General features: G+C 43.2%; 1 protein-coding gene across 1 annotated transcript in view; it reads right to left on the bottom strand.

Moving 5' to 3' along the window:
* The window catches only part of LOC139386827 (collagen alpha-1(VI) chain-like), an 83,659-nt gene extending 59,029 nt beyond the window's left edge, over nt 1-24,630 (bottom strand). Inside the window, exons 1-2 of the mRNA XM_071132661.1 lie at nt 24,401-24,630; nt 12,512-12,641 (exon numbers count right to left, since the gene is read on the bottom strand). Coding sequence (XP_070988762.1) covers nt 12,512-12,641; nt 24,401-24,491 — 221 coding nt within the window. The 5' untranslated portion in view covers nt 24,492-24,630. The remainder of the gene's footprint in view (nt 1-12,511; nt 12,642-24,400) is intronic.
* Between the last annotated feature and the right edge of the window lie 3,348 nt (nt 24,631-27,978).

Below are 27,978 nucleotides of genomic sequence, written 5' to 3'. Positions count from 1 at the left end.
ACTGAGTAGTTTGGTTCATCAGGCTGACCTCCAGTCTTCATGGTTCATCAGGCTGACCTCCAGTCTTCATGGAGGAGATTACTGAGTAGTTTGGTTCATCAGGCTGACCTCCAGTCTTCATGGAGGAGATTACTGAGTAGTTTGGTTCATCAGGCTGACCTCCAGTCTTCATGGAGATTACTGAGTAGTTTGGTTCATCAGGCTGACCTCCAGTCTTCATGGTTCATCAGGCTGACCTCCAGTCTTCTTGGAGATTACTGAGTAGTTTAGTTCATCAGGCTGACCTCCAGTCTCCATGGAGATTACTGAGTAGTTTAGTTCATTAGGCTGACCTCCAGTCTTCATGGAGATTACTGAGTAGTTTAGTTCATCAGGCTGACCTCCAGTCTCCTTGGAGATTACTGAGTACTTTTGTTCATCAGGTTGATCCCCAGTCTCCATGGAGATTACTGAGTAGTTTAGTTCACCAGTCTGACCTCCAGTCTCCATGGAGATTACTGAGTAGTTTGGTTCATCAGGCTGAGCCCCAGTCTCCATGGAGATTACTGAGTAGTTTAGTTCATCAGGCTGACCTCCAGTCTTCATGGTTCATCAGGCTGACCTCCAGTCTTAATGGTTCATCAGGCTGACCTCCAGTCTTCATGGTTCATCAGGCTGACCTCCAGTCTTCATGGTTCATCAGGCTGACCTCCAGTCTTCATGGTTCATCAGGCTGACCTCCAGTCTTCATGGTTCATCAGGCTGACCTCCAGTCTTCATGGAGATTACTGAGTAGTTTGGTTCATCAGGCTGACCTCCAGTCTCCATGGAGATTACTGAGTAGTTTGGTTCATCAGGCTGACCTCCAATCTTCATTGAGATTACTGAGTAGTTTGGTTCATCAGGCTGACCTCCAGTCTCCATGGAGGAGATTACTGAGTAGTTTGGTTCATCAGGCTGACCTCCAGTCTACATGGAGGAGATTACTGAGTAGTTTGGTTCATCAGGCTGATCCCCAGTCTCCATGGAGGAGATTACTGAGTAGTTTGGTTCATCAGGCTGACCTCCAGTCTTCATGGTTCATCAGGCTGACCTCCAGTCTTCATGGTTCATCAGGCTGACCTCCAGTCTTCATGGAGATTACTGAGTAGTTTGGTTCATCAGGCTGACCTCCAGTCTCCATGGAGATTACTGAGTAGTTTGGTTCATCAGGCTGATCCCCAGTCTTCATGGTTCATCAGGCTGACCCCCAGTCGTCATGGTGGAGAATACTGAGTAGTTTGGTTCATCAGGCTGACCCCCAGTCATCATGGAGGAGATTACTGAGTAGTTTAGTTCATCGGGCTGACCTCCAGTCTCCATGGAGATTACTGAGTAGTTTGGTTCATAAGGCTGACCACCAGTCTTCATGGAGGAGAATACTGAGTAGTTTGGTTCATCAGGCTGACCTCCAGTCTTCATGGAGGAGATTACTGAGTAGTTTGGTTCATCAGGCTGACCTCCAGTCTTCATGGAGGAGATTACTGAGTAGTTTGTTTCATCAGGCTGATCCCCAGTCTTCATGGAGGAGATAACTGAGTAGTTTAGTTCATCAGGCTGACCTCCAGTCTTCATGAAGGAGATTACTGAGTAGTTTGGTTCATCAGGCTGTCCTCCAGTCTCCATGGAGATTACTGAGTAGTTTGGTTCACCAGTCTGACCTCCAGTCTCCATGGAGATTACTGAGTAGTTTGGTTCATCAGGTTGATCCCCAGTCTCCATGGAGATTACTGAGTAGTTTGGTTCATCAGGCTGACCTCCAGTCTTCATGGAGGAGATTACTGAGTAGTTTGGTTCATCAGGCTGACCTCCAGTCTTCATGGAGATTACTGAGTAGTTTGGTTCATCAGGCTGACCTCCAGTCTTCATGGTTCATCAGGCTGACCTCCAGTCTTCTTGGAGATTACTGAGTAGTTTAGTTCATCAGGCTGACCTCCAGTCTCCATGGAGATTACTGAGTAGTTTAGTTCATCAGGCTGACCTCCAGTCTTCATGGAGATTACTGAGTAGTTTAGTTCATCAGGCTGACCTCCAGTCTCCTTGGAGATTACTGAGTACTTTTGTTCATCAGGCTGACCTCCAGTCTTCATGGTTCATCAGGCTGACCTCCAGTCTTAATGGTTCATCAGGCTGACCTCCAGTCTTCATGGTTCATCAGGCTGACCTCCAGTCTTCATGGTTCATCAGGCTGACCTCCAGTCTTCATGGTTCATCAGGCTGACCTCCAGTCTTCATGGTTCATCAGGCTGACCTCCAGTCTTCATGGAGATTACTGAGTAGTTTGGTTCATCAGGCTGACCTCCAGTCTCCATGGAGATTACTGAGTAGTTTGGTTCATCAGGCTGACCTCCAATCTTCATTGAGATTACTGAGTAGTTTGGTTCATCAGGCTGACCTCCAGTCTCCATGGAGGAGATTACTGAGTAGTTTGGTTCATCAGGCTGACCTCCAGTCTACATGGAGGAGATTACTGAGTAGTTTGGTTCATCAGGCTGATCCCCAGTCTCCATGGAGGAGATTACTGAGTAGTTTGGTTCATCAGGCTGACCTCCAGTCTTCATGGTTCATCAGGCTGACCTCCAGTCTTCATGGTTCATCAGGCTGACCTCCAGTCTTCATGGAGATTACTGAGTAGTTTGGTTCATCAGGCTGACCTCCAGTCTCCATGGAGATTACTGAGTAGTTTGGTTCATCAGGCTGATCCCCAGTCTTCATGGTTCATCAGGCTGACCCCCAGTCGTCATGGTGGAGAATACTGAGTAGTTTGGTTCATCAGGCTGACCCCCAGTCATCATGGAGGAGATTACTGAGTAGTTTAGTTCATCGGGCTGACCTCCAGTCTCCATGGAGATTACTGAGTAGTTTGGTTCATAAGGCTGACCACCAGTCTTCATGGAGGAGAATACTGAGTAGTTTGGTTCATCAGGCTGACCTCCAGTCTTCATGGAGGAGATTACTGAGTAGTTTGGTTCATCAGGCTGACCTCCAGTCTTCATGGAGGAGATTACTGAGTAGTTTGTTTCATCAGGCTGATCCCCAGTCTTCATGGAGGAGATAACTGAGTAGTTTAGTTCATCAGGCTGACCTCCAGTCTACATGGAGGAGATTACTGAGTAGTTTGGTTCATCAGGCTGATCCCCAGTCTCCATGGAGGAGATTACTGAGTAGTTTGGTTCATCAGGCTGACCTCCAGTCTTCATGGTTCATCAGGCTGACCTCCAGTCTTCATGGTTCATCAGGCTGACCTCCAGTCTTCATGGAGATTACTGAGTAGTTTGGTTCATCAGGCTGACCTCCAGTCTCCATGGAGATTACTGAGTAGTTTGGTTCATCAGGCTGATCCCCAGTCTTCATGGTTCATCAGGCTGACCCCCAGTCGTCATGGTGGAGAATACTGAGTAGTTTGGTTCATCAGGCTGACCCCCAGTCATCATGGAGGAGATTACTGAGTAGTTTAGTTCATCGGGCTGACCTCCAGTCTCCATGGAGATTACTGAGTAGTTTGGTTCATAAGGCTGACCACCAGTCTTCATGGAGGAGAATACTGAGTAGTTTGGTTCATCAGGCTGACCTCCAGTCTTCATGGAGGAGATTACTGAGTAGTTTGGTTCATCAGGCTGACCTCCAGTCTTCATGGAGGAGATTACTGAGTAGTTTGTTTCATCAGGCTGATCCCCAGTCTTCATGGAGGAGATAACTGAGTAGTTTAGTTCATCAGGCTGACCTCCAGTCTTCATGAAGGAGATTACTGAGTAGTTTGGTTCATCAGGCTGTCCTCCAGTCTCCATGGAGATGACTGAATAGTTTAGTTCATCAGGCTGACCTCCAGTCTCCTTGGAGATTACTGAGTAGTTTGGTTCATGAGGCTGACCTCCAGTCTTCATGGAGGAGATTACTGAGTAGTTTAGTTCATCAGGCTGACCTCCAGTGTTCTCTTGAAGTTATTGAGGGATGATGATGTTTTGGCAATGTGAAGATAAGAATGGTACCTCTGTATCTGATAGAGAATTGACTATGTGAGGTGTGGCAGTTGAGAGGGTGAAGGTTATTACAGTGTCTTCAGAATTAACCTGGAAGAATCCATTGGAGGGTTTAGGTAAACTGTCTGGGACCTGGTAGAATCCATTGAAGGGTTTAGGTAAACTGTCTGGGACCTGGTAGAATCCATTGAAGGGTTTAGGTAAACTGGGACCTGGTAGAATCCATTGAAGGGTTTAGGTAAACTGGGACCTGGTAGAATCCATTGAAGGGTTTAGGTAAACTGTCTGGGACCTGGTAGAATCCATTGAAGGGTTTAGGTAAACTGTCTGGGACCTGGTAGAATCCATTGAAGGGTTTAGGCATACTGGGACCTGGAAGAATCCATTGAAGGGTTTAGGTAAACTGTCTGGGACCTGAATAATCCATTGTCGGGTTTAGGTAAACTGTCTGGGACCTGGGAGAATCCATTGAAGGGTTTAGGTAAACTGGGACCTGGTAGAATCCATTGAAGGGTTTAGGTAAACTGTCTGGAACCTGGTAGAATCCATTGACGGGTTTAGGTAAACTGTCTGGGACCTGGAATAATCCATTGAAGGGTTTAGGTAAACTGGGACCTGGTAGAATCCATTGAAGGGTTTAGGTAAACTGTCTGGAACCTGGTAGAATCCATTGTAGGGTTTAGGTAAACTGTCTGGGACCTGGTAGAATCCATTGAAGGGTTTAGGTAAACTGGGACCTGGAAGAATCCATTGAAGGGTTTAGGTAAACTGAGACCTGGTAGAACCCATTGAAGGGTTTAGGTAAACTGGGACCTGGTAGAATCCATTGAAGGGTTTAGGTAAACTGGGACCTGGTAGAATCCATTGAAGGGTTTATGTAAACTGGGACCCGGTAGAATCCGTTGAAGGGTTTAGGTAAACTGGGACCTGGTAGAATCCATTGAAGGGTTTAGGTAAACTGGGACCTGATAGAATCCATTGAAGGGTTTAGGTAAACTGGGACCTGGTAGAATCCATTGAAGGGTTTAGGTAAACTGTCTGGGACCTGGTAGAATCCATTGAAGGGTTTAGGTAAACTGTCTGGGACCTGGATGAATCCATTGAAGGGTTTAGGTGAACTGGGACCTGGTAGAATCCATTGAAGGGTTTAGGTAAACTGTCTGGGACCTGGTAGAATCCATTGAAGGGTTTAGGTAAACTGGGACCTGGTAGAATCCATTGTAGGGTTTAGGTAAACTGGGACCTGGTAGAATCCATTGAAGGGTTTAGGTAAACTGTCTGGGACCTGGAATAATCCATTGAAGGGTTTAGGTAAACTGGGACCTGGTAGAATCCATTGAAGGGTTTAGGTAAACTGTTTGGGACCTGGTAGAATCCATTGAAGGGTTTAGGTAAACTGTCTGGGACCTGGTAGAATCCATTGAAGGGTTTAGGTAAACTGGGACCTGGAAGAATCCATTGAAGGGTTTAGGTAAACTGGGACCTGGTAGAATCCATTGAAGGGTTTAGGTAAACTGTCTGGGACCTGGTAGAATCCATTGACGGGTTTAGGTAAACTGTCTGGGACCTGGATGAATCCATTGAAGGGTTTAGGTAAACTGGGACCTGGTAGAATCCATTGAAGGGTTTAGGTAAACTGGGACCTGGTAGAATCCATTGAAGGGTTTCTGTAAACTGGGACCTGGTAGAATCCATTGAAGGGTTTAGGTAAACTGGGACCTGGTAGAATCCATTGAAGGGTTTAGGTAAACTGGGGGTTTACCTGGTAGAATCCATTGAAGGGTTTAGGTAAACTGGGACCTGGTAGAATCCATTGAAGGGTTTAGGTAAACTGGTAGAATCCATTGAAGGGTTTAGGTAAACTGGGACCTGGTAGAATCCATTGAAGGGTTTAGGTAAACTGTCTGGGACCTGGTAGAATCCATTGAAGGGTTTAGATAAACTGGGACCTGGTAGAATCCATTGAAGGGTTTAGGTAAACTGTCTGGGACCTGGTAGAATCCATTGTAGGGTTTAGGTAAACTGTCTGGGACCTGGTAGAATACATTGAAGGGTTTAGGTAAACTGGGACCTGGTAGAATCCATTGAAGGGTTTAGGTAAACTGTCTGGGACCTGGGAGAATCCATTGAAGGGTTTAGGTAAACTGGGACCTGGTAGAATCCATTGAAGGGTTTAGGTAAACTGGGACCTGGTAGAATCCATTGAAGGGTTTAGGTAAACTGTCTGGGACCTGGTAGAATCCATTGAAGGGTTTAGATAAACTGGGACCTGGTAGAATCCATTGAAGGGTTTAGGTAAACTGTCTGGGACCTGGGAGAATCCATTGAAGGGTTTAGGTAAACTGGGACCTGGTAGAATCCATTGAAGGGTTTAGGTAAACTGGGACCTGGTAGAATCCATTGAAGGGTTTAGGTAAACTGTCTGGGACCTGGTAGAATCCATTGAAGGGTTTAGGTAAACTGGGACCTGGTAGAATCCATTGGAGGGTTTAGGTAAACTGGGACCTGGTAGAATCCATTGAAGGGTTTAGGTAAACTGTCTGGGACCTGATAGAATCCATTGAAGGGTTTAGGTAAACTGGGACCTGGAAGATTCCATTGAAGGGTTTAGGTAAACTGGGACCTGGTAGAATCCATTGAAGGGTTTAGGTAAACTGTCTGGGACCTGATAGAATCCATTGAAGGGTTTAGGTAAACTGTCTGGGACCTGGTAGAATCCATTGAAGGGTTTAGGTAAACTGTCTGGGACCTGAAGAATCAATTGAAGGGTTTAGGTAAACTCTCTGGGAGGTATGTGTATTGATGAAAGTGCATAGTTGGTGTACATTAATGTGTATTAATAGACAAGATATTGAGTTTCTTAAACAAAGGTGCAGATGGAGCCAGGTAACAAGAGGAGGTGGTTATTTATTTTATTTAACCTTTATTAAGCCTTCTAAATGTATTTTGTATGATGAGTATTTTGTGTAGGTAGGAGGCATATATTCTGGCCCAAACAATATTACAGTGAACGAGATATGTGTAAATTAATCTCTAGTATAGAGTTAGGAAGCACTAATCTGTCTGATGATACCAACAGATTTAATCACCTACAGACAAATTGATTATGACCTTTCCAGGATAACTTTTCATCAATTAAAACTCTGAGGAATCTAGTGGGTGTGGCCTGTTCCATTTCAGTCCCACCAAATGAGATTGCCTTTTTTTTTTTTACAACAATATTTCTTATTACTAGAGAATGGGCATGGCCACTAAACTTAGATTTTTTTTAAAACATTTAAAGATCATTTGTTTATCTGTAAACATTCAGAAAATGTGGCCATGCCCAAGTTGGTTTCATTAATTAGTGAATCAAAATGATTGTGTGATAAAATTTAATGGGTGTCATCAGCAATGAGAATGGGAAGTGCAGTAGAAGACCCAACAGCCGTTTGCATAAACACAACTTTACAACCAACCACTAACCACTATAAAAACTAGACTGGTTAAACCCTCACCACTAACCCTCCACTATAAAAACTAGACTGGTTAAACCCTCACCACTAATTCTAATCCTCCACTATAAAAACTAGACTGGTTAAACCCTCACCACTAACCCTCCACTATAAAAACTAGACTGGTTAAACCCTCACCACTAACCCTCCACTATAAAAACTAGACTGGTTAAACCCTCACCACTAATTCTAATCCTCCACTATAAAAACTAGACTGGTTAAACCCTCACCACTAACCCTCCACTATAAAAACTAGACTGGTTAAACCCTCACCACTAATCCTAACCCTCCACTATAAAAACTAGACTGGTTAAACCCTCACCACTAATTCTAATCCTCCACTATAAAAACTAGACTGGTTAAACCCTCACCACTAATTCTAATCCTCCACTATAAAAACTAGACTGGTTAAACCCTCACCACTAATTCTAACCCTCCACTATAAAAACTAGACTGGTTAAACCCTCACCACTAATTCTAACCCTCCACTATAAAAACTAGACTGGTTAAACCCTCACCACTAATCCTAACCCTCCACTATAAAAACTAGACTGGTTAAACCCTCACCACTAATCCTAACCCTCCACTATAAAAACTAGACTGGTTAAACCCTCACCACTAACCCTCCACTATACAAACTAGACTGGTTGAACCCTCACCACTAATTCTAACCCTCCACTATAAAAACTAGACTGGTTAAACCCTCACCACTAATTCTAACCCTCCACTATAAAAACTAGACTGGTTAAACCCTCACCACTAACCCTCCACTATAAAAACTAGACTGGTTAAACCCTCACCACTAATTCTAATCCTCCACTATAAAAACTAGACTGGTTAAACCCTCACCACTAATTCTAATCCTCCACTATAAAAACTAGACTGGTTAAACCCTCACCACTAACCCTCCACTATAAAAACTAGACTGGTTAAACCCTCACCACTAATCCTAACCCTCCACTATAAAAACTAGACTGGTTAAACCCTCACCACTAACCCTCCACTATAAAAACTAGACTGGTTAAACCCTCACCACTAACCCTCTGCTATAAAAACTAGACTGGTATTGAACACTGTGTCACACCACAGGACATCTTGGCCCTGGTAGATGCACAGCCATTTGCATAAACACATTGTTCTCTATCATAAACATGACTATATAACCAATTATATGTATAATCATGAAAACCATAATAACGCAATCTAGAAAGTAATATTTCATGATCAACCCGTGTCAAACGCTTTGGATAAATCTAAAAAGATGCCAAGAGCGTCTACCTTGAGATACCTAGAGATGAGATAGTTGTAGATGAGATACATTGAGATGAGATAGTTGTAGATGAGATACATTGAGATGAGATAGTTGTAGATGAGATACATAGAGATGAGATAGTTGTAGATGAGATACATTGAGATGAGATAGTTGTAGATGAGATACATTGAGATGAGATAGTTATAGATGAGATACATAGAGATGAGATAGTTGTAGATGAGATACATTGAGATGAGATATATAGAGATGAGATAGTTGTAGATGAGATACATTGAGATGAGATAGTTGTAGATGAGATACACTGAGATTAGATAGTTGTAGATGAGATACATTGAGATGAGATAGTTGTAGATGAGATACATTGAGATGAGATAGTTGTAGATGAGATACATTGAGATGAGATAGTTGTAGATGAGATACATTGAGATGAGATAGTTATAGATGAGATACATAGAGATGAGATAGTTGTAGATGAGATACATTGAGATGAGATACATAGAGATGAGATAGTTGTAGATGAGATACATTGAGATGAGATAGTTGTAGATGAGATACACTGAGATTAGATAGTTGTAGATGAGATACATTGAGATGAGATAGTTGTAGATGAGATACATTGAGATGAGATAGTTGTAGATGAGATACATAGAGATGAGATAGTTGTAGATGAGATACATTGAGATTAGATAGTTGTAGATGAGATACATTGAGATTAGATAGTTGTAGATGAGATACATAGAGATGAGAGTTGTAGATGAGATACATAGAGATGAGATACATTGAGATGAGATAGTTGTAGATGAGATACATAGAGATGAGATACATTGAGATGAGATAGTTGTAGATGAGATACATAGAGATGAGATACATAGAGATGAGATAGTTGTAGATGAGATACATAGAGATGAGATACATAGAGATGAGATAGTTGTAGATGAGATACATAGAGATGAGATAGTTGTAGATGAGATACATAGAGATGAGATACATAGAGATGAGATAGTTGTAGATGCCTTTTTCTTATTCAAAAGTTGATTGCTGATTTTCCAAGTTGGCTTTAAATTATTTAAGAATTCTGGGAATGTGTTAGTAAAATATATTTTTGGGGATATCCGACGTAAGTGAGTACATTTGTTCTTGTACTTTTTGTAATTGGCAGAATTCAGTGGAGAGGGATTGGTGAGAAACATTTTAGACTTTTAACTGAGTATTTTTTGAGACCGGTTGTAAACCAAGGTTTCCTGAACCCTTCTGCTGCTCTCCTACGTGGTTTAACTAAGGGAAAATAATGGTGAAATACAGAATTGAAAGATGTGAGGAAAAGTCTGGTAAGCAGGCTCTACATCAGGCTGATTATAAACATTTTCCCATGAAATATCCCCCATCAACATTTTAAAGCGCTCGCAATTACTTTAGTTAAATATTCTACATTTAATGCTACTAATAATTCCCATCTGTTGATTTCCAGCTGCCAACGAGAAGTGGAAGGTTGGAAAGTGGTCAGAAATGCCTACCTGCATTAGCCACATTACTCAAAGAATTAGTAAAAATATTGTCAATAAGGGTGTCAGATGAACATCACTCTGTGGTCTGATAGATGAGGGGACACAGATAGATGGAGTATAACGGATTCACTCTGTGGTCTGATAGATGAGGGGACACAGATAGATGGAGTATAACGGATTCACTCTGTGGTCTGATAGATGAGGGGACACAGATAGATGGAGTATAACGGATTCACTCTGTGGTCTGATAGATGAGGGGACACAGATAGATGGAGTATAACGGATTCACTCTGTGGTCTGATAGATGAGGGGACACAGATAGATGGAGTATAACGGATTCACTCTGTGGTCTGATAGATGAGGGGACACAGATAGATGGAGTATAACGGATTCAGTCTGTGGGCTGATAGATGAGGGGACACAGATAGATGGAGTATAAAGGATTCAGTCTGTGGTCTGATAGATGAGGGGACACAGATAGATGGAGTATAACGGATTCAGTCTGTGGTCTGATAGATGAGGGGACACAGATAGATGGAGTATAACGGATTCACTCTGTGGTCTGATAGATGAGGGGACACAGATAGATGGAGTATAACGGATTCACTCTGTGGTCTGATAGATGAGGGGACACAGATAGATGGAGTATAACGGATTCACTCTGTGGTCTGTTAGATGAGGGGACACAGATAGATGGAGTATAAAGTATTCAGTCTGTGGCCTGATAGATGAGGGGACACAGATAGATGGAGTATAAAGTATTCAGTCTGTGGTCTGATAGATGAGGGGACACAGATAGATGGAGTATAACGGATTCAGTCTGTGGGCTGATAGATGAGGGGACACAGATAGATGGAGTATAACGGATTCACTCTGTGGTCTGATAGATGAGGGGACACAGATAGATGGAGTATAACGGATTCACTCTGTGGTCTGATAGATGAGGGGACACAGATAGATGGAGTATAACGGATTCACTCTGTGGTCTGTTAGATGAGGGGACACAGATAGATGGAGTATAAAGTATTCAGTCTGTGGCCTGATAGATGAGGGGACACAGATAGATGGAGTATAAAGTATTCAGTCTGTGGTCTGATAGATGAGGGGACACAGATAGATGGAGTATAACGGATTCAGTCTGTGGGCTGATAGATGAGGGGACACAGATAGATGGAGTATAACGGATTCAGTATGTGGGCTGATAGATGAGGGGACACAGATAGATGGAGTATAAAGTATTCAGTCTGTGGTCTGATAGATGAGGGGACACAGATAGATGGAGTATAACGGATTCACTCTGTGGTCTGATAGATGAGGGGACACAGATAGATGGAGTATATAGGATTCAGTCTGTGGGCTGATAGATGAGGGGACACAGATAGATGGAGTATAACGGATTCAGTCTGTGGGCTGATAGATGAGGGGACACAGATAGATGGAGTATAACGGATTCAGTCTGTGGTCTGATAGATGAGGGGACACAGATAGATGGAGTATAACGGATTCACTCTGTGGTCTTATAGATGAGGAGACACAGATAGATGGATTATAAAGTATTCAGTCTGTGGTCTGATAGATGAGGGGACACAGATAGATGGAGTATAACGGATTCAGTCTGTGGGCTGATAGATGAGGGGACACAGATAGATGGAGTATAACGGATTCAGAAGGTCAGATGTCAGTGAGTGGTTCGAGAGAAACACACTTTTTTTTGCGTTTGGAAATTTTATGGGATCTTTTATTTCATCTCATGAAACATGTTTAGTTTATATTTTTGTGCGGTACAGTAACCGTCAAATGGAAGTAAACTTGGAGTCATGAGATGATATGGTGTGTGTGGTCCTCCCACTACGACTCCGAAAACAGTTTTTAAAGGCTACAGATGAAATAAGTGATGATGAACTTCCCAGGGTGAGGAAAAGGCACGGAGATCTTCATGCTCTCTTCCAATAACTATCTAGGGTCTTATTCTGGTGAACTGATGACTTGACTAAGAGCTTTCACATTACCACAGCAACAACACTGACTAGCTGAACTATTTCCACTTGAGGGGAACCTGGGCCTTAAGCAGCACAGCCATGAGACAACCATAAAGTACTGTTCTGTAATGGACAGCCAGGGTGTGTGTTACATCCTGTGTGTGTGTGTGTGTGTGTGTGTGTGTGTGTGTGTGTGTGTGTGTGTGTGTGTGTGTGTGTGTGTGTGTGTGTGTGTGTGTGTGTGTGTGTGTGTGTATCTTACATCTCTTTGAGCTCCATGATGAAGCGTTCAGTAAAGCTCTTGATCTGGTCGATGTAGAAGTTGGGAGGTTTGGCCCTCAGAGCAACACTCTCAGACGTGTCCAGCACAAAGAACAGGTCCACCGGACACTCTGAACACACACACACACACACACACACACACACACACGCACACACACACACACAGGAAACATGAGCATATGACATATCTGTATATCTGTATACACATAGAACAGAAACAGTAGACAGTGCGTTCAGAAAGTATTCAGTATTCAGACCTCTTCCCTTTTTCCACATTTTGTTGCATTACAGACTTATTCTAAAATGGATTCAATTAATGTTTTTGCTCATCAATCTACACAAAATACCCCATAATGACAAAGAGAAAACAGGTTTTTAGACATTCTTGCAAATAAAAATAAAAAACAGAAATACCTTATTTACATAGTATTCAGACCCTTTGCTATGAGACTTAAAATTGAGCTCAGGTGCATCCTGTTTCCATTGATCATCCATGAGATGTTTCTACAACTTGATTGGAGGTGAATTCAATTGATTGGACATGATTTGGAAAGGCACACACCTGTCTATAAAAGGTCCCACACTTGACAGTACATATCAGAGCAAAAACCAAGCCATGAGGTCAAAGGAATTGTCCATATAGCTCTGAGACAGGATTGTGTCGAGGCACAGATCTGGGGAAGGGCACCAAAACATTTCTGCAGCATTGAAGGTCCCCAAAAGCACAGTGGCCTCCATCATCCTTAAATGGAAGAAGTTTGGAACCACCAAGACTCTTCCTAGAGCTGGATGTCTGGCCAAACCGAGCAATTGGGGAGAAGGGCCTTGGTCAGAGAGGTGACGAAGAACAATGGTCACTCTGACAGAGCTCCAGAGTTCCTCTGTAGAGATGGGAGAACCTTGCAGAAGTACAACCATCTCTGCAGCACTCCACCAATCAGGGCTTTATAGTAGAGTGGCCAGACAGAAGCCACTCCTCAGTAAAAGGCATGTGATAGCTTGCTTGGAGTTTGCCCTAAAGGACCCTCAGACCATGAGAAAGAAGATTATCTGGCCTGGTGAAACCAAGGTTGAACTCTTTGGCCTGAACACCAATTATCACGTCTGGTGGAAACCTTTATAGAACCAATTAAATCAATCACAGTGTGATGTCATAGTCATGTTTTATACTCTAGAACCAATTAAATCAATCACAGTGTGATGTCATAGTCATGTTCCCTCTAAGATGCGTGCGGTCACCTCGGACTGCAGAAGAAATATCAGCTAGTGCAGAGAAGCACGAGATTGAGCTTCACTCATCTTTCTAGTTTTCCCCCTTAGTTAGCACTATCAACGTTTCGCTCTACTGTGGGAATTGGAATCGAATCATCGCAATATTATCCACTTTCAATGTAACATACCGAAACAAAACGAACTATGCAAGACTTAGTATGCAAAAATGGCGCTGGAAGAAATGGCTGCAGTTTTAAAGGGCGTACAACCAATTGTGCTATTGTGTGATTTTTTCACGTTATTTGTAACCTATTTTGTACATAATGTTTCTGCAACCGAATCTTACGGCAAAAAAATAACTTCTGGATTTCAGGACAGCGATCACTCACCTCGGATTAGACAAAGAGCTTCTGGATATCAGGACAGCGATCACTCACCTCGGATTAGACAAAGAGCTTCTGGATTTCAGGACAGCGATCACTCACCTCGGGTTTAGACAAAGAGCTTCTGGATATCAGGACAGAGATCACTCACCTCGGATTAGACAAAGAGCTTCTGGATATCAGGACAGCGATCACTCACCTCAGATTAGACAAAGAGCTTCTGGATATCAGGACAGCGATCACTCACCTCGGATTAGACAAAGAGCTTCTGGATATCAGGACAGCGATCACTCACCTCAGATTAGACAAAGAGCTTCTGGATATCAGGACAGCGATCACTCACCTCGGATTAGACAAAGAGCTTCTGGATATCAGGACAGCGATCACTCACCTTGGATTAGACAAAGAGCTTCTGGATATCAGGACAGCGATCACTCACCTCAGATTAGACAAAGAGCTTCTGGATATCAGGACAGCGATCACTCACCTCAGATTAGACAAAGAGCTTCTGGATATCAGGACAGCGATCACTCACCTCAGATTAGACAAAGAGCTTCTGGATATCAGGACAGCGATCACTCACCTCGGATTAGACAAAGAGCTTCTGGATATCAGGACAGCGATCACTCACCTCGGATTAGACAAAGAGCTTCTGGATATCAGGACAGCGATCACTCACCTCGGATTAGACAAAGAGTTTCTGGATATCAGGACAGCGATCACTCACCTCGGATTAGACAAAGAGCTTCTGGATATCAAGACAGCGATCACTCACCTCGGATTAGACTAAGAGTTTCTGGATATCAAGACAGCGATCACTCACCTCGGATTAGACAAAGAGCTTCTGGATATCAGGACAGCGATCACTCACCTCGGATTAGACTAAGAGCTTCTGGATATCAGGACAGCGATCACTCACCTCGGATTAGACAAAGAGCTTCTGGATATCAGGACAGCGATCACTCACCTCAGATTAGACAAAGATTTTTCTTAAATTAGCAAGAAGCACAAGACATTCTCCAAACACCCGACAGGGCCATCATCCCCATTATTTGCAAGAGGAGGCGACGCAGGTACAGAGGACAAAGAGCCGGATGCCTCGTCAGGACCCGGAGAAGGCGAGTGGGAAAGCTGCCATTACCGTCAATACTACTCGCCAATGTGCAATCATTGGACAATAAACTAGACGAGGTACGATCAAGAATATCCTACCAATGGAACATCAAAAACTGTAGTATCCTATGTTTCACGGAATCGCGGCTGAATGACGACATGGGTATTCAGCTAGCAGGATATACGCTGCACCGGCAAGCTAGAACAGCACACTCTGGGGGTGGTCTGTGCATATTTGTAAACAACAGCTGGTGCACGAAATCTAAGGAAGTCTCTAGATTTTGCTCACCTGAAGTAGAGTATATTGTCATAAACTGCAGGCCACACTACTTGCTTAGAGAGTTTTCAGCTATACTTTTCGTGGCTGTTTATTTACCACCACAGACAGATGCTGGCACTAAGACCGCACTCAGTCAGCTGTATAAGGAAATTAGCAAACAGGAAACCACTCACCCAGAGGCGGCGCTCCTAGTGGCAGGAGACTTTGATGCAGTGAAACTTAAATCAGTTCTACCAAATTTCCATCAACATGTTAAATGTGCAACCAGAGAGAAAAAAATTTGAGATCACCTGAACTCCACACACAGAGACACGAACAAAGCTCTCCCTCACCCTCAATTTGGTAAATCCGACCACAACTCTATCCTCCCGATTGAGGAGTACACCACATCAGTCACTGGTTTTATCAATAAGTACATTGAGGATGTCGTCCCCACAGTGACTGTACGTACATACCCCAACCAGAAGCCATGGATTACAGGCAATATTCGCACTGAGCTAAAGGGTAGAGCTGCCGCTTTCAAGGTGCGGGACTCTATCCCGGAAGCTTACAAGAAATCCTGCTATGCCCTCCGACAAACCATCAAACAGGCAAAGCGTCAATACAGGGCTAAGATTGAATCCTACTACACCTTCTCCAACACTCGTCGGATGTGGCAGGGCTTGCAAACTATTACAGACTACAAAGCTAAATCACTTCTATGTTCGCTTCGAGGCAAGCAACACTGAGGCATGCATGAGAGCATCAGCTGTTCCGGATGACTCTGTGATCACGCTCTCCGTAGCCGACGTGAGTAAGACCTTTAAACAGGTCAACATACACAAGGCTGCAGGCCCAGACGAATTACCAGGACGTGTGCTCCGGGCATGTGCTGACCAACTGGCAGGTGTCTTCACTCACATTTTCAACATGTCCCTGATTGAGTCTGTAATACCAACATGTTTCAAGCAGACCACCATAGTACCTGTGCCCAAGAACACAAAGGCAACCTGCCTAAATGACTACAGACCCGTGGCACTCACGTCCGTAGCCATGAAGTGCTTTGAAAGGTTGGTAATGGCTCACATCAACACCATTATCCCAGGAACCCTAGACCCACTCCAATTTGCATACCGCCCAAACAGATCCACAGATGATGCAATCTCTATTGCACTCCACACTGCCCTTTCCCACCTGGACAAAAGGAACACTTATGTGAGAATGCTGTGCACTGACTACAGCAAGCGTTCAACACCATAGTGCCCTCAAAACGTATCACTAAGATAAGGAACATGGGACTAAACACCTTCCTCTGCAACTGGATTTTAAAAAAAATATTATTTCACCTTTATTTAACCAGGTCGGCTAGTTGAGAACAAGTTCTCATTTACAAATGCGACCTGGCCAAGATAAAGCGTAGCAATTCGACACATACAACAACACAGAGTTACACATGGAATAAACAAAACATACAATCAATAATACAGTAGAACAAAAGTAAACAAAAAGTCTATATACAGTGAGTGCAAATGAGGTAAGTTAAGGAAATAAATAGGCCATGGTGGCGAAGTAATTACAATATAGCAATTAAACACTGGAATGGTAGATCGGCAGAAGATGAATGTGCAGGTAGAGATACTGGGGTGCAAAGGAGCAAAATAAATAAATAAATACCAGTATGGGGATGAGGTAGGTAGGTAGATGGGCTGTTTACAGATAGGCTAAGTACAGGTGTAGTGATCTGTAGACTGCTCTGATAGCTGGTGCTTAAAGCTAGTGAGGGAGATGTGAGTCTCCAGCTTCAGAGATTTTTGCAATTCGTTCCAGTCATGGGCAGCAGAGAACTGGAAGGAAAGACGACCAAAGGAGGAATTGGAATTGGATCCTGGACTTCCTGGCGCGCCACCCCCATGTGGTGAGGGTAGGTAGCAACATATCTGCCACACTGATCCTCAACACTGGAGCTCCCCAGGGGTGTGTGCTCAGTCCCCTCCTGTACTCCCTGTTCACCCACGACTGCATGGCCAGGCATGACTCCAACACCATCATTAAGTTTGCAGACGACACAACAGTGGTAGGCCTAATCACCGACAATGACGAGACAGCCTATAGGGAGGAGGTCAGAGACCTTGCCGGGTGGTGCCAGAATAACAACCTATCCCTCAAAGTAACCAAGACTAAGGAGATGATTGTGGACTACAGGAAAAGGAGAACCGAGCACACCCCCATTCTCATCTACGGGGCTGTAGTGTAGCAGGTTGAGAGCTTCAAGTTCCTTGGTGTCCACATCAACAACAAACTAGAATGGTCAAAACACACCAAGACAGTCGTGAAGAGGGCACAACAAAGCCTATTCCCCCTCAGGAAACTAAAAAGATTTAGCATGCGTCCTGAGATCCTCAAACGGTTCTACAGCTGCAACATCGAGAGCATCCTGGTTGCATCACTGCCTGGTATGGCAATTGCTCAGCCTCTGACCCCAAGGCACTACAAAGGGTAGTGTGTACGGCCCAGTACATCACTGGGGCCAAGCTTCCTGCCATCCAGGACCTCTATACCTGAAGGTGTCAGAGGAAGGCCCTACAAATTGTCAGCCACCCCAGTCATAGACTGTTCTCTCTACTACTGCACGGCAAGCGGTACCAGAGTGCCAAGTCTAGGACAAAAAGGCTTCTCAACAGTTTTTACCCCCAAGCCATAAGACTCCTGAACAGGTAATCAAATGGCTACCTGGACTATTTGCATTGTGTGTCCCCCCCAACCCCTCTTTTTACGCTGCTGCTACTCTCTGTTCGATCATATATGCATAGCCTCTTTAACTATACGTTCATGTACATACTACCTCAATTGGGCCGACCAACCGGTGCTCCCGCACATTGGCTAACCGGGCTATCTGCATTGTGTCCCACCACCCACCACCCACCACCCACCACCCGCCAACACCTCTTTTACACTACTGCTACTCTCTGTTCATCATATATGCATAATCACTTTAACCATATCTACATGCACATACTACCGCAATCAGCCTGACTAACCGGTGTCTGTATGTAGCCTCGCTACTGTATATAGCCTGTCTTTTTACTGTTGTTTTTATTTTTGTATCTACCTATTGTTCAACTTATACCTTTTTTTGCACTTCTGGTTAGAGCCTATAAGTAAGCATTTCACTGTAAAGTCTACACCTGTTGTATTTGGCGCAGGTGAGAAATAAACTTTGATTTTATTTGAGTTGAACTGTGCAAGACATTTTGTTGTAGGCAGAGGACATTGGAATACTGCATTGACAGGCATGACTCGAGCCTGTACTCTACACAGACTGGTGCGCCATAACCAATCAGAGCTGCAATAGACCTATATGCAAATAGCCATTGCCATATATGGATCTTTTCCATTCACTTAGAACTGGACTGTGTTAACAGCATGAGCGGTCGTGAGTAGATGTGCTTGTTTGAGATCAAAGCGAGAGATGCATGTTGTTCACATTCTTTGCTAGTTAGTGAGTTATTATCCCAGTTATAGCAAATTTATACTCAACAATTGTGGAGTGGTTGCTTCCTTCAAGAACACAAAATCTGTACATTTCATCTGTTAGGTAAAGAACTTTTTTATGTCTTCAAGGGGCAGTGTTGTATTCTGAGACGGTCTTGAACAAGCTAAGTAGTGAATAGGCAGAGGGTAGCATCCTTTTCGGATTCTCTGTAATAATGGTATCGGAATAATAATGACGTTTATTTTGTTAACTGTTTTCTTTTTTTCATCAAACAACACAAAACATTTTCAGTCACGTCTTCGTCTGAAGGACAAGTGGATTAACAGGTTCATGTCAAGCTCTTCATGATTTTCTTCAAAAGTCTCATGGAATGTAGACCTTAATTGAACACCACACATTGGCTGCTACTGTAGGCTGAATGACAGAACAGCTATTTCCATGTTATGGGATCCATTTTTCTCCATTGTTTTTGATGTTAAGCCACTCTGGTGGACCTACATTATGATCACATAGCCACAGTTGCCTACTTGGTCACTGTTATAACTGTAACTTAGCGGGTACAGCCTCAGAGATCACAGTAAACCACTGTTAAAACTGTAACTTAGCGGGTACAGCCTCAGTGATCACAGTAAACCACTGTTAAAACTGTCACTTAGCAGGTACAGCCTCAGTGATCACAGTACACCACTGTTAAATCTGTCACTTAGCGGGTACAGCCTCAGAGATCACAGTAAACCACTGTTAAAACTGTAACTTAGCGAGGTACAGCCTCAGTGATCACAGTAAACCACTGTTAAAACTGTAACTTAGCGGGTACAGACTCAGTGATCACAGTAAACCACTGTTAAAACTGTCACTTAGCGGGTACAGCCTCAGTGATCAAAGTAAACCACTGTTAAATCTGTCACTTAGCGGGTACAGCCTCAGAGATCACAGTAAACCACTGTTAAAACTGTAAATTAAAGCGGGTACAGCCTCAGTGATCACAGTAAACCACTGTTAAAACTGTAACTTAGCGGGTACAGCCTCAGAGATCACAGTAAACCACTGTTAAAACTGTAACTTAGCGGGTACAGCCTCAGTGATCACAGTAAACCACTGTTAAAACTGTAACTTAGCGGGTACAGCCTCAGTGATCACAGTAAACCACTGTTAAAACTGTAACTTAGCGGGTACAGCCTCAGTGATCACAGTAAACCACTGTTAAAACTGTAACTTAACGGGTACAGCCTCAGTGATCACAGTAAACCACTGTTAAAACTGTCACTTAGCGGGTACAGCCTCAGTGATCACAGTAAACCACTGTTAAAACTGTAACTTAGCGGATACAGCCTCAGTGATCACAGTAAACCACTGTTAAAACTGTCACTTAGCGGGTACAGCCTCAATGATCACAGTAAACCACTGTTAAAACTGTAACTTAACGGGTACAGCCTCAGTGATCACAGTAAACCACTGTTAAAACTGTCACTTAGCGGGTACAGCCTCAGTGATCACAGTAAACCACTGTTAAAACTGTCACTTAGCGGGTACAGCCTCAGTGATCACAGTAAACCACTGTTAAAACTGTCACTTAGCGGGTACAGCCTCAATGATCACAGTAAACCACTGTTAAAACTGTCACTTAGCGGGTACAGCCTCAGTGATCACAGTAAATCACTGTTAAATCTGTCACTTAGCGGGTACAGCCTCAGAGATCACAGTAAACCACTGTTAAAACTGTAACTTAGCGGGTACAGCCTCAGAGATCACAGTAAACCACTGTTAAAACTGTAACTTAGCGGGTACAGCCTCAGTGATCACAGTAAACCACTGTTAAAACTGTAACTTAGCGGGTACAGCCTCAGTGATCACAGTAAACCACTGTCAAAACTGTAACTTAGCGGGTACAGCCTCAGAGATCACAGTAAACCACTGTTAAAACTGTCACTTAGTGGGTACAGCCTCAGAGATCACAGTAAACCACTGTTAAAACTGTCACTTAGCGGGTACAGCCTCAGTGATCACAGTAAACCACTGTTAAAACTGTAACTTAGCGGGTACAGCCTCAGTGATCACAGTAAACCACTGTTAAAACTGTAACTTAGCGGGTACAGCCTCAGTGATCACAGTATACCACTGTTAAAACTGTCACTTAGCGGGTACAGCCTCAGAGATCACAGTAAACCACTGTTAAAACTGTAACTTAGTGGGTACAGCCTCAGTGATCACAGTAAACCACTGTTAAAACTGTAACTTAGCGGGTACAGCCTCAGTGATCACAGTAAACCACTGTTAAAACTGTCACTTAGCAGGTACAGCCTCAGTGATCACAGTAAACCACTGTTAAATCTGTCACTTAGCGGGTAGAGCCTCAGAGATCACAGTAAACCACTGTTAAAACTGTAACTTAGCGGGTACAGCCTCAGTGATCACAGTAAACCACTGTCAAAACTGTAACTTAGCGGGTACAGCCTCAGTGATCACAGTAAACCACTGTTAAAACTGTCACTTAAAGCGGGTACAGCCTCAGTGATCACAGTAAACCACTGTTAAAACTGTCACTTAGCGGGTACAGCCTCAGTGATCACAGTAAACCACTGTTAAATCTGTCACTTAGCGGGTACAGCCTCAGAGATCACAGTAAACCACTGTTAAAACTGTAACTTAGCGGGTACAGCCTCAGTGATCACAGTAAACCACTGTCAAAACTGTATCTTAGCGGGTACAGCCTCAGTGATCACAGTAAACCACTGTTAAAACTGTCACTTAAAGAGGGTACAGCCTCAGTGATCACAGTAAACCACTGTTAAAACTGTAACTTAGCGGGTACAGCCTCAGAGATCACAGTAAACCACTGTTAAAACTGTCATTTAAAGCGGGTACAGCCTCAGTGATCACAGTAAACCACTGTTAAAACTGTCACTTAGCGGGTACATCCTCAGTGATCACAGTAAACCACTGTTAAATCTGTCACTTAGCGGGTACAGCCTCAGAGATCACAGTAAACCACTGTTAAAACTCTAACTTAGTGGGTACAGCCTCAGAGATCACAGTAAACCACTGTTAAAACTGTAACTTAGCGGGTACAGCCTCAGTGATCACAGTAAACCACTGTCAAAACTGTATCTTAGCGGGTACAGCCTCAGTTATCACAGTAAACCACTGTTAAAACTGTCACTTAAAGAGGGTACAGCCTCAGTGATCACAGTAAACCACTGTTAAAACTGTCACTTAGCGGGTACAGCCTCAGTGATCACAGTAAACCACTGTTAAATCTGTCACTTAGCGGGTACAGCCTCAGAGATCACAGTAAACCACTGTTAAAACTGTAACTTAGCGAGTACAGCCTCAGAGATCACAGTAAACCACTGTTAAAACTGTCACTTAAAGCGGGTACAGCCTCAGTGATCACAGTAAACCACTGTTAAAACTGTCACTTAGCAGGTACAGCCTCAGTGATCACAGTAAACCACTGTTAAATCTGTCACTTAGCGGGTAGAGCCTCAGAGATCACAGTAAACCACTGTTAAAACTGTAACTTAGCGGGTACAGCCTCAGTGATCACAGTAAACCACTGTCAAAACTGTAACTTAGCGGGTACAGCCTCAGTGATCACAGTAAACCACTGTTAAAACTGTCACTTAAAGCGGGTACAGCCTCAGTGATCACAGTAAACCACTGTTAAAACTGTAACTTAGCGGATACAGCCTCAGTGATCACAGTAAACCACTGTTAAAACTGTCACTTAGCGGGTACAGCCTCAATGATCACAGTAAACCACTGTTAAAACTGTAACTTAACGGGTACAGCCTCAGTGATCACAGTAAACCACTGTTAAAACTGTCACTTAGCGGGTACAGCCTCAGTGATCACAGTAAACCACTGTTAAAACTGTCACTTAGCGGGTACAGCCTCAGTGATCACAGTAAACCACTGTTAAAACTGTCACTTAGCGGGTACAGCCTCAATGATCACAGTAAACCACTGTTAAAACTGTCACTTAGCGGGTACAGCCTCAGTGATCACAGTAAATCACTGTTAAATCTGTCACTTAGCGGGTACAGCCTCAGAGATCACAGTAAACCACTGTTAAAACTGTAACTTAGCGGGTACAGCCTCAGAGATCACAGTAAACCACTGTTAAAACTGTCACTTAGCGGGTACATCCTCAGTGATCACAGTAAACCACTGTTAAATCTGTCACTTAGCGGGTACAGCCTCAGAGATCACAGTAAACCACTGTTAAAACTCTAACTTAGTGGGTACAGCCTCAGAGATCACAGTAAACCACTGTTAAAACTGTAACTTAGCGGGTACAGCCTCAGTGATCACAGTAAACCACTGTCAAAACTGTATCTTAGCGGGTACAGCCTCAGTTATCACAGTAAACCACTGTTAAAACTGTCACTTAGCGGGTACAGCCTCAGTGATCACAGTAAACCACTGTTAAATCTGTCACTTAGCGGGTACAGCCTCAGTGATCACAGTAAACCACTGTTAAATCTGTCACTTAGCGGGTACAGCCTCAGAGATCACAGTAAACCACTGTTAAAACTGTAACTTAGCGGGTACAGCCTCAGAGATCACAGTAAACCACTGTTAAAACTGTCACTTAAAGCGGGTACAGCCTCAGTGATCACAGTAAACCACTGTTAAAACTGTCACTTAGCGGGTACAGCCTCAGTGATCACAGTAAACCACTGTTAAAACTGTCACTTAGCTGGTACAGCCTCAGTGATCACAGTAAACCACTGTTAAAACTGTAATTTAGAGGGTACAGCCTCAGTGATCACAGTAAACCACTGTTAAAACTGTCACTTAGCTTGTACAGCCTCAGTGAACATTGATCATAGGCAAGTCCTACATGTTAAATCTTCATTGACTTTCCTATGGTTTCCATTTCAATTCAAAAAGCCACATTGATTGATTGGTTGAAAGATTTAATGATTGATTGATTAGCAATTAAGTGGCCCCTAACACTGATCTATAGCCAGTTTCAATCCCCAGACACCCTAGTGGTAGGTTAGGACGTGGGGAGGGTTAGCTGATCCTAGATCTGTGCATAGGACAACTCCCTCTCTGAGCATCTGCAGCTGTGATAGCTAGGTAGACTGTAGCCTACCTACAGCAGGACCAACGACCAGACCAGCTAGTTTATGCCAGGCATTAGCTATGATTTTAGCATTGTATATCTTACTAAACCTGCTTTAGCTCTGACATAGGCTATAGCTAACTTCCATCTAAACATCTGGCCAAGACACAGATACCCCGTTTTCTCTCTCTGTGGCTTTTAACTTGTTTCTCAACCCCAAAGAGCTTGCTTGGGTCCGTCTTAATGACATAGCATACACAGACAGATAATACTGGTCAACCCAGAACATAAGTCTGTTTTTTTTACATCTAGAAACATTAACTTTATAAACTCACCCCAGAACTTGGGTCTGTCGGTCTGCTGTGCGAGCGCCACCGCAAACATCGCACCGACGCACAGAACGGAGAGAACTCCACGAGCCTCCATGGCTGTTTATTCGGTTAACACTAAACTTTCAAACCCAAATCACCCCAAACCGTCTCCACCCCGAACCTCCGAACTGAACTTCAGAAGATGGATGAAACCGGAGCTCTGTCAATGTTCTAATTCCGTTAGCCAGTTACAACCCCCGAGCCAACCCGGGAGCGCGCATTGGACGGAACGCCTTGAGAAGAGGAGGAGTGGAATTCACGGATAAATAATCTGAAGATTTCTGTTGAATTCTGAAAACTGTAACTAGCCAGTAATAGCTGCAAAACTGCCCATCTTCCTAAGAAACACACTATTCTTACAGTAACCATGGGACCTTGCTATGGCTTTGTATTAGTGAGATATTCTCCCATTGTTCTGTCTATGGGCCTCATGGGGTAAACATCTGGAAAAAGCAAAGTCAAGTTCAACTCTAGTATTCTGTGTTCTTTGATTCCTTACATGATTCCTTAGTTACAGATTAAACATGATTCCTTAGTTACAGATTAAACATAATTCCTGCATGATTCCTTAGTTACAGATGAAACATGATTCCTTAGTTACAGATGAAACATGATTCCTACATGATTCCTTAGTTACAGATTAAACATGATTCCTACATGTAGTCAACATCACACACACTGCTTAAGTAGTTTTGGGGGCTATCTGTACTTTACTCTACTATTTATATTTTTGACTAATTTTACTTTAATACAATCCTAAAGAAAATAATGTACTTTCTACTCCATACATTTTCCCTGACACCCAAAAGTACTCGTTACATTTTGATAGGAAAATCGTCCAATTCACACATCAAGAGAACATCCCTGGTCATCCCTACTGCCTCTGATCTGGAGGACTCACTAAACAGAGAACATCCCTGGTCATTCCTACTGTCTCTGATCTGGAGGACTCACTAAACAGAGAACATCCCTGGTCATCCCTACTGTCTCTGATCTGGTGGACTCACTAAACACACATGCTTCATTTGTAAATTATGTCTGAGTGTTGTAGTGTTGTGGTGTTGTAGTGTCTGAGTGTTGTAGTGTCTGAGTGTTGTAGTGTCTGAGTGTTGTAGTGTTGTAGTGTCTGAGTGTTGTAGTGTCTGAGTGTTGTAGTGTCTGAGTGTTGTAGTGTTGTCGTGTTGTAGTGTCTGAGTGTTGTAGTGTTGTAGTATCTGAGTGTTGTAGTGCTGTAGTGTCTGAGTGTTGTAGTGTTGTAGTATCTGAGTGTTGTAGTGTTGTAGTGTTGTAGTGTCTGAGTGTTGTAGTGTTGTAGTGTCTGAGTGTTGTAGTGTTGTAGTGTTGTAGTGTCTGAGTGTTGTAGTGTCTGAGTGTTGTAGTGTTGTAGTGTCTGAGTGTTGTAGTGTTGTAGTGTCTGAGTGTTGTAGTGTTGTAGTGTCTGAGTGTTGTAATGTCTGAGTGTTGTAGTGTCTGAGTGTTGTAGTGTTGTAGTGTTGTAGAGTCTAAGTGTTGTAGTGTTGTAGTGTCTGAGTGTTGTAGTGTTGTAGTGTCTGAGTGTTGTAGTGTTGTAGTGTCTGAGTGTTGTAGTGTTGTAGTGTCTGAGTGTTGTAGTGTCTGAGTGTTGTAGTGTTGTAGTGTTGTAGTGTTTTAGTGTTGTAGTGTCTAAGTGTTGTAGTGTTGTAGTGTCTGAGTGTTGTAGTGTTGTAGTGTCTGAGTGTTGTAGTGTCTGAGTGTTGTAGTGTTGTAGTGTCTGAGTGTTGTAGTGTCTGAGTGTTGTAGTGTTGTAGTGTCTGAATGTTGTAGTGTTGTCGTGTTGTAGTGTTGTAGTGTTATTGTGTCTGAGTGTTGTAGCGTTGTCGTGTTGTAGTGTTGTAGTGTCTGAGTGTTGTAGTGTCTGAGTGTTGTAGTGTCTGAGTGTTGTAGTGTTGTCTGAGTGTTATAGTGTTGTAGTGTTGTAGTGTATGAGTGTTGTAGTGTTGTAGTGTCTGAGTGTTGTGGTGTCTGAGTGTTGTAGTGTTGTAGTGTCTGAGTGTTGTAGTGTTGTAGTGTCTGAGTGTTGTAGTGTTGTAGTGTCTGAGTGTTGTAGTGTTGTAGTGTCTGAGTGTTGTAGTGTTGTAGTGTCTGAGTGTTGTAGTGTCTGAGTGTTGTAGTGTCTGAGTGTTGTAGTGTTGTATTGTCTGAGTGTTGTAGTGTTGTAGTGTTGTAGTGTTGTAGTGTTGTAGTGTCTGAGTGTTGTAGTGTTGTAGTGTCTGAGTGTTGTAGTGTCTGAGTGTTGTAGTGTCTGAGTGTTGTAGGTGTAGTGTCTGAGTGTTGTAGTGTTGTAGTGTCTGAGTGTTGTGGTGTTGTAGTGTCTGAGTGTTGTAGTGTTGTAGTGTCTGAGTGTTGTAGTGTCTAAGTGTTGTAGTGTCTGAGTGTTGTAGTGTTGTAGTGTTTGAGTGTTGTAGTGTTGTAGTGTCTGAGTGTTGTAGTGTTGTAGTGTCTGAGTGTTGTAGTGTTGTAGTGTCTGAGTGTTGTGGTGTCTGAGTGTTGTAGTGTTGTAGTGTCTGAGTGTTGTAGTGTCTGAGTGTTGTAGTGTTGTAGTGTTGTACTGTCTGAGTGTTGTAGTGTTGTAGTGTCTGAGTGTTGTAGTGTTGTAGTGTCTGAGTGTTGTAGTGTTGTCGTGTTGTAGTGTTGTCGTGTTGTAGTGTTGTCGTGCGCCCCTGGCAATCCGTCAATAAAAAAATAAAAAAACATTTTGCCGTCTGGTTTTCATAATATAAGGAAGATGATTTATACTATTACATTTACTTTTGATACTTAAGTATATTTAAAACCAAATACTTTTTTGACTTTTACTCAAGTAGTATTTTACTGGGTGACTTTTACTCAAGTAGTATTTTACTGGGTGACTTTTACTCAAGTAGTATTTTACTGGGTGACTTTTACTCAAGTAGTATTTTACTGGGTGACTTTTACTTTTACTTGAGGCATTTTCTATAAGATATCATTACTTTTACTCAAGTAGAAAAATGTACACGCACACACGCGCACGTACGCACACGCACGCGCACGCACCTACACACGCGCACGTACGCACGCGCACGCACCTACACACACGTACGCACGCACGCACACACGCACACGCACACGCACACACACACGCACACACACACGCACACACACGCACACACACACGCATAACTCTATGAAAAAAACATGCCTGTTTTTTGTATTCATATTTCAGCCCTGATGGTTGAATAAAATCTCTCACGAGTTCATGCGTCTCTCTGTGTGTCAAATCAAGTCTTATTGGTCACATACAATAACATCTGCTAACCATGTGTACGTGTAGCGAAATGCTTGTGCTTCTAGTTCCCGACCATGCAGTAATATCTAACAAGTAATCTAACAATTCCAGAACAACTACCTAATACACACAAATATAAAGGGATGGAATAAGAATATGTACATATAAATATATGGATGAGCAACGACCGAGCGGCACAGGCTTGATGCAGTAGATGGTATAAAATACAGTATATACATGTGAGATGAGTAATTCG

Source organism: Oncorhynchus clarkii, chromosome 28 (genome assembly GCF_045791955.1).
Source record: "Oncorhynchus clarkii lewisi isolate Uvic-CL-2024 chromosome 28, UVic_Ocla_1.0, whole genome shotgun sequence".
NCBI classification, from domain to species: domain Eukaryota; kingdom Metazoa; phylum Chordata; class Actinopteri; order Salmoniformes; family Salmonidae; genus Oncorhynchus; species Oncorhynchus clarkii.
This window is presented reverse-complemented; position numbering and strand designations above follow the sequence as displayed.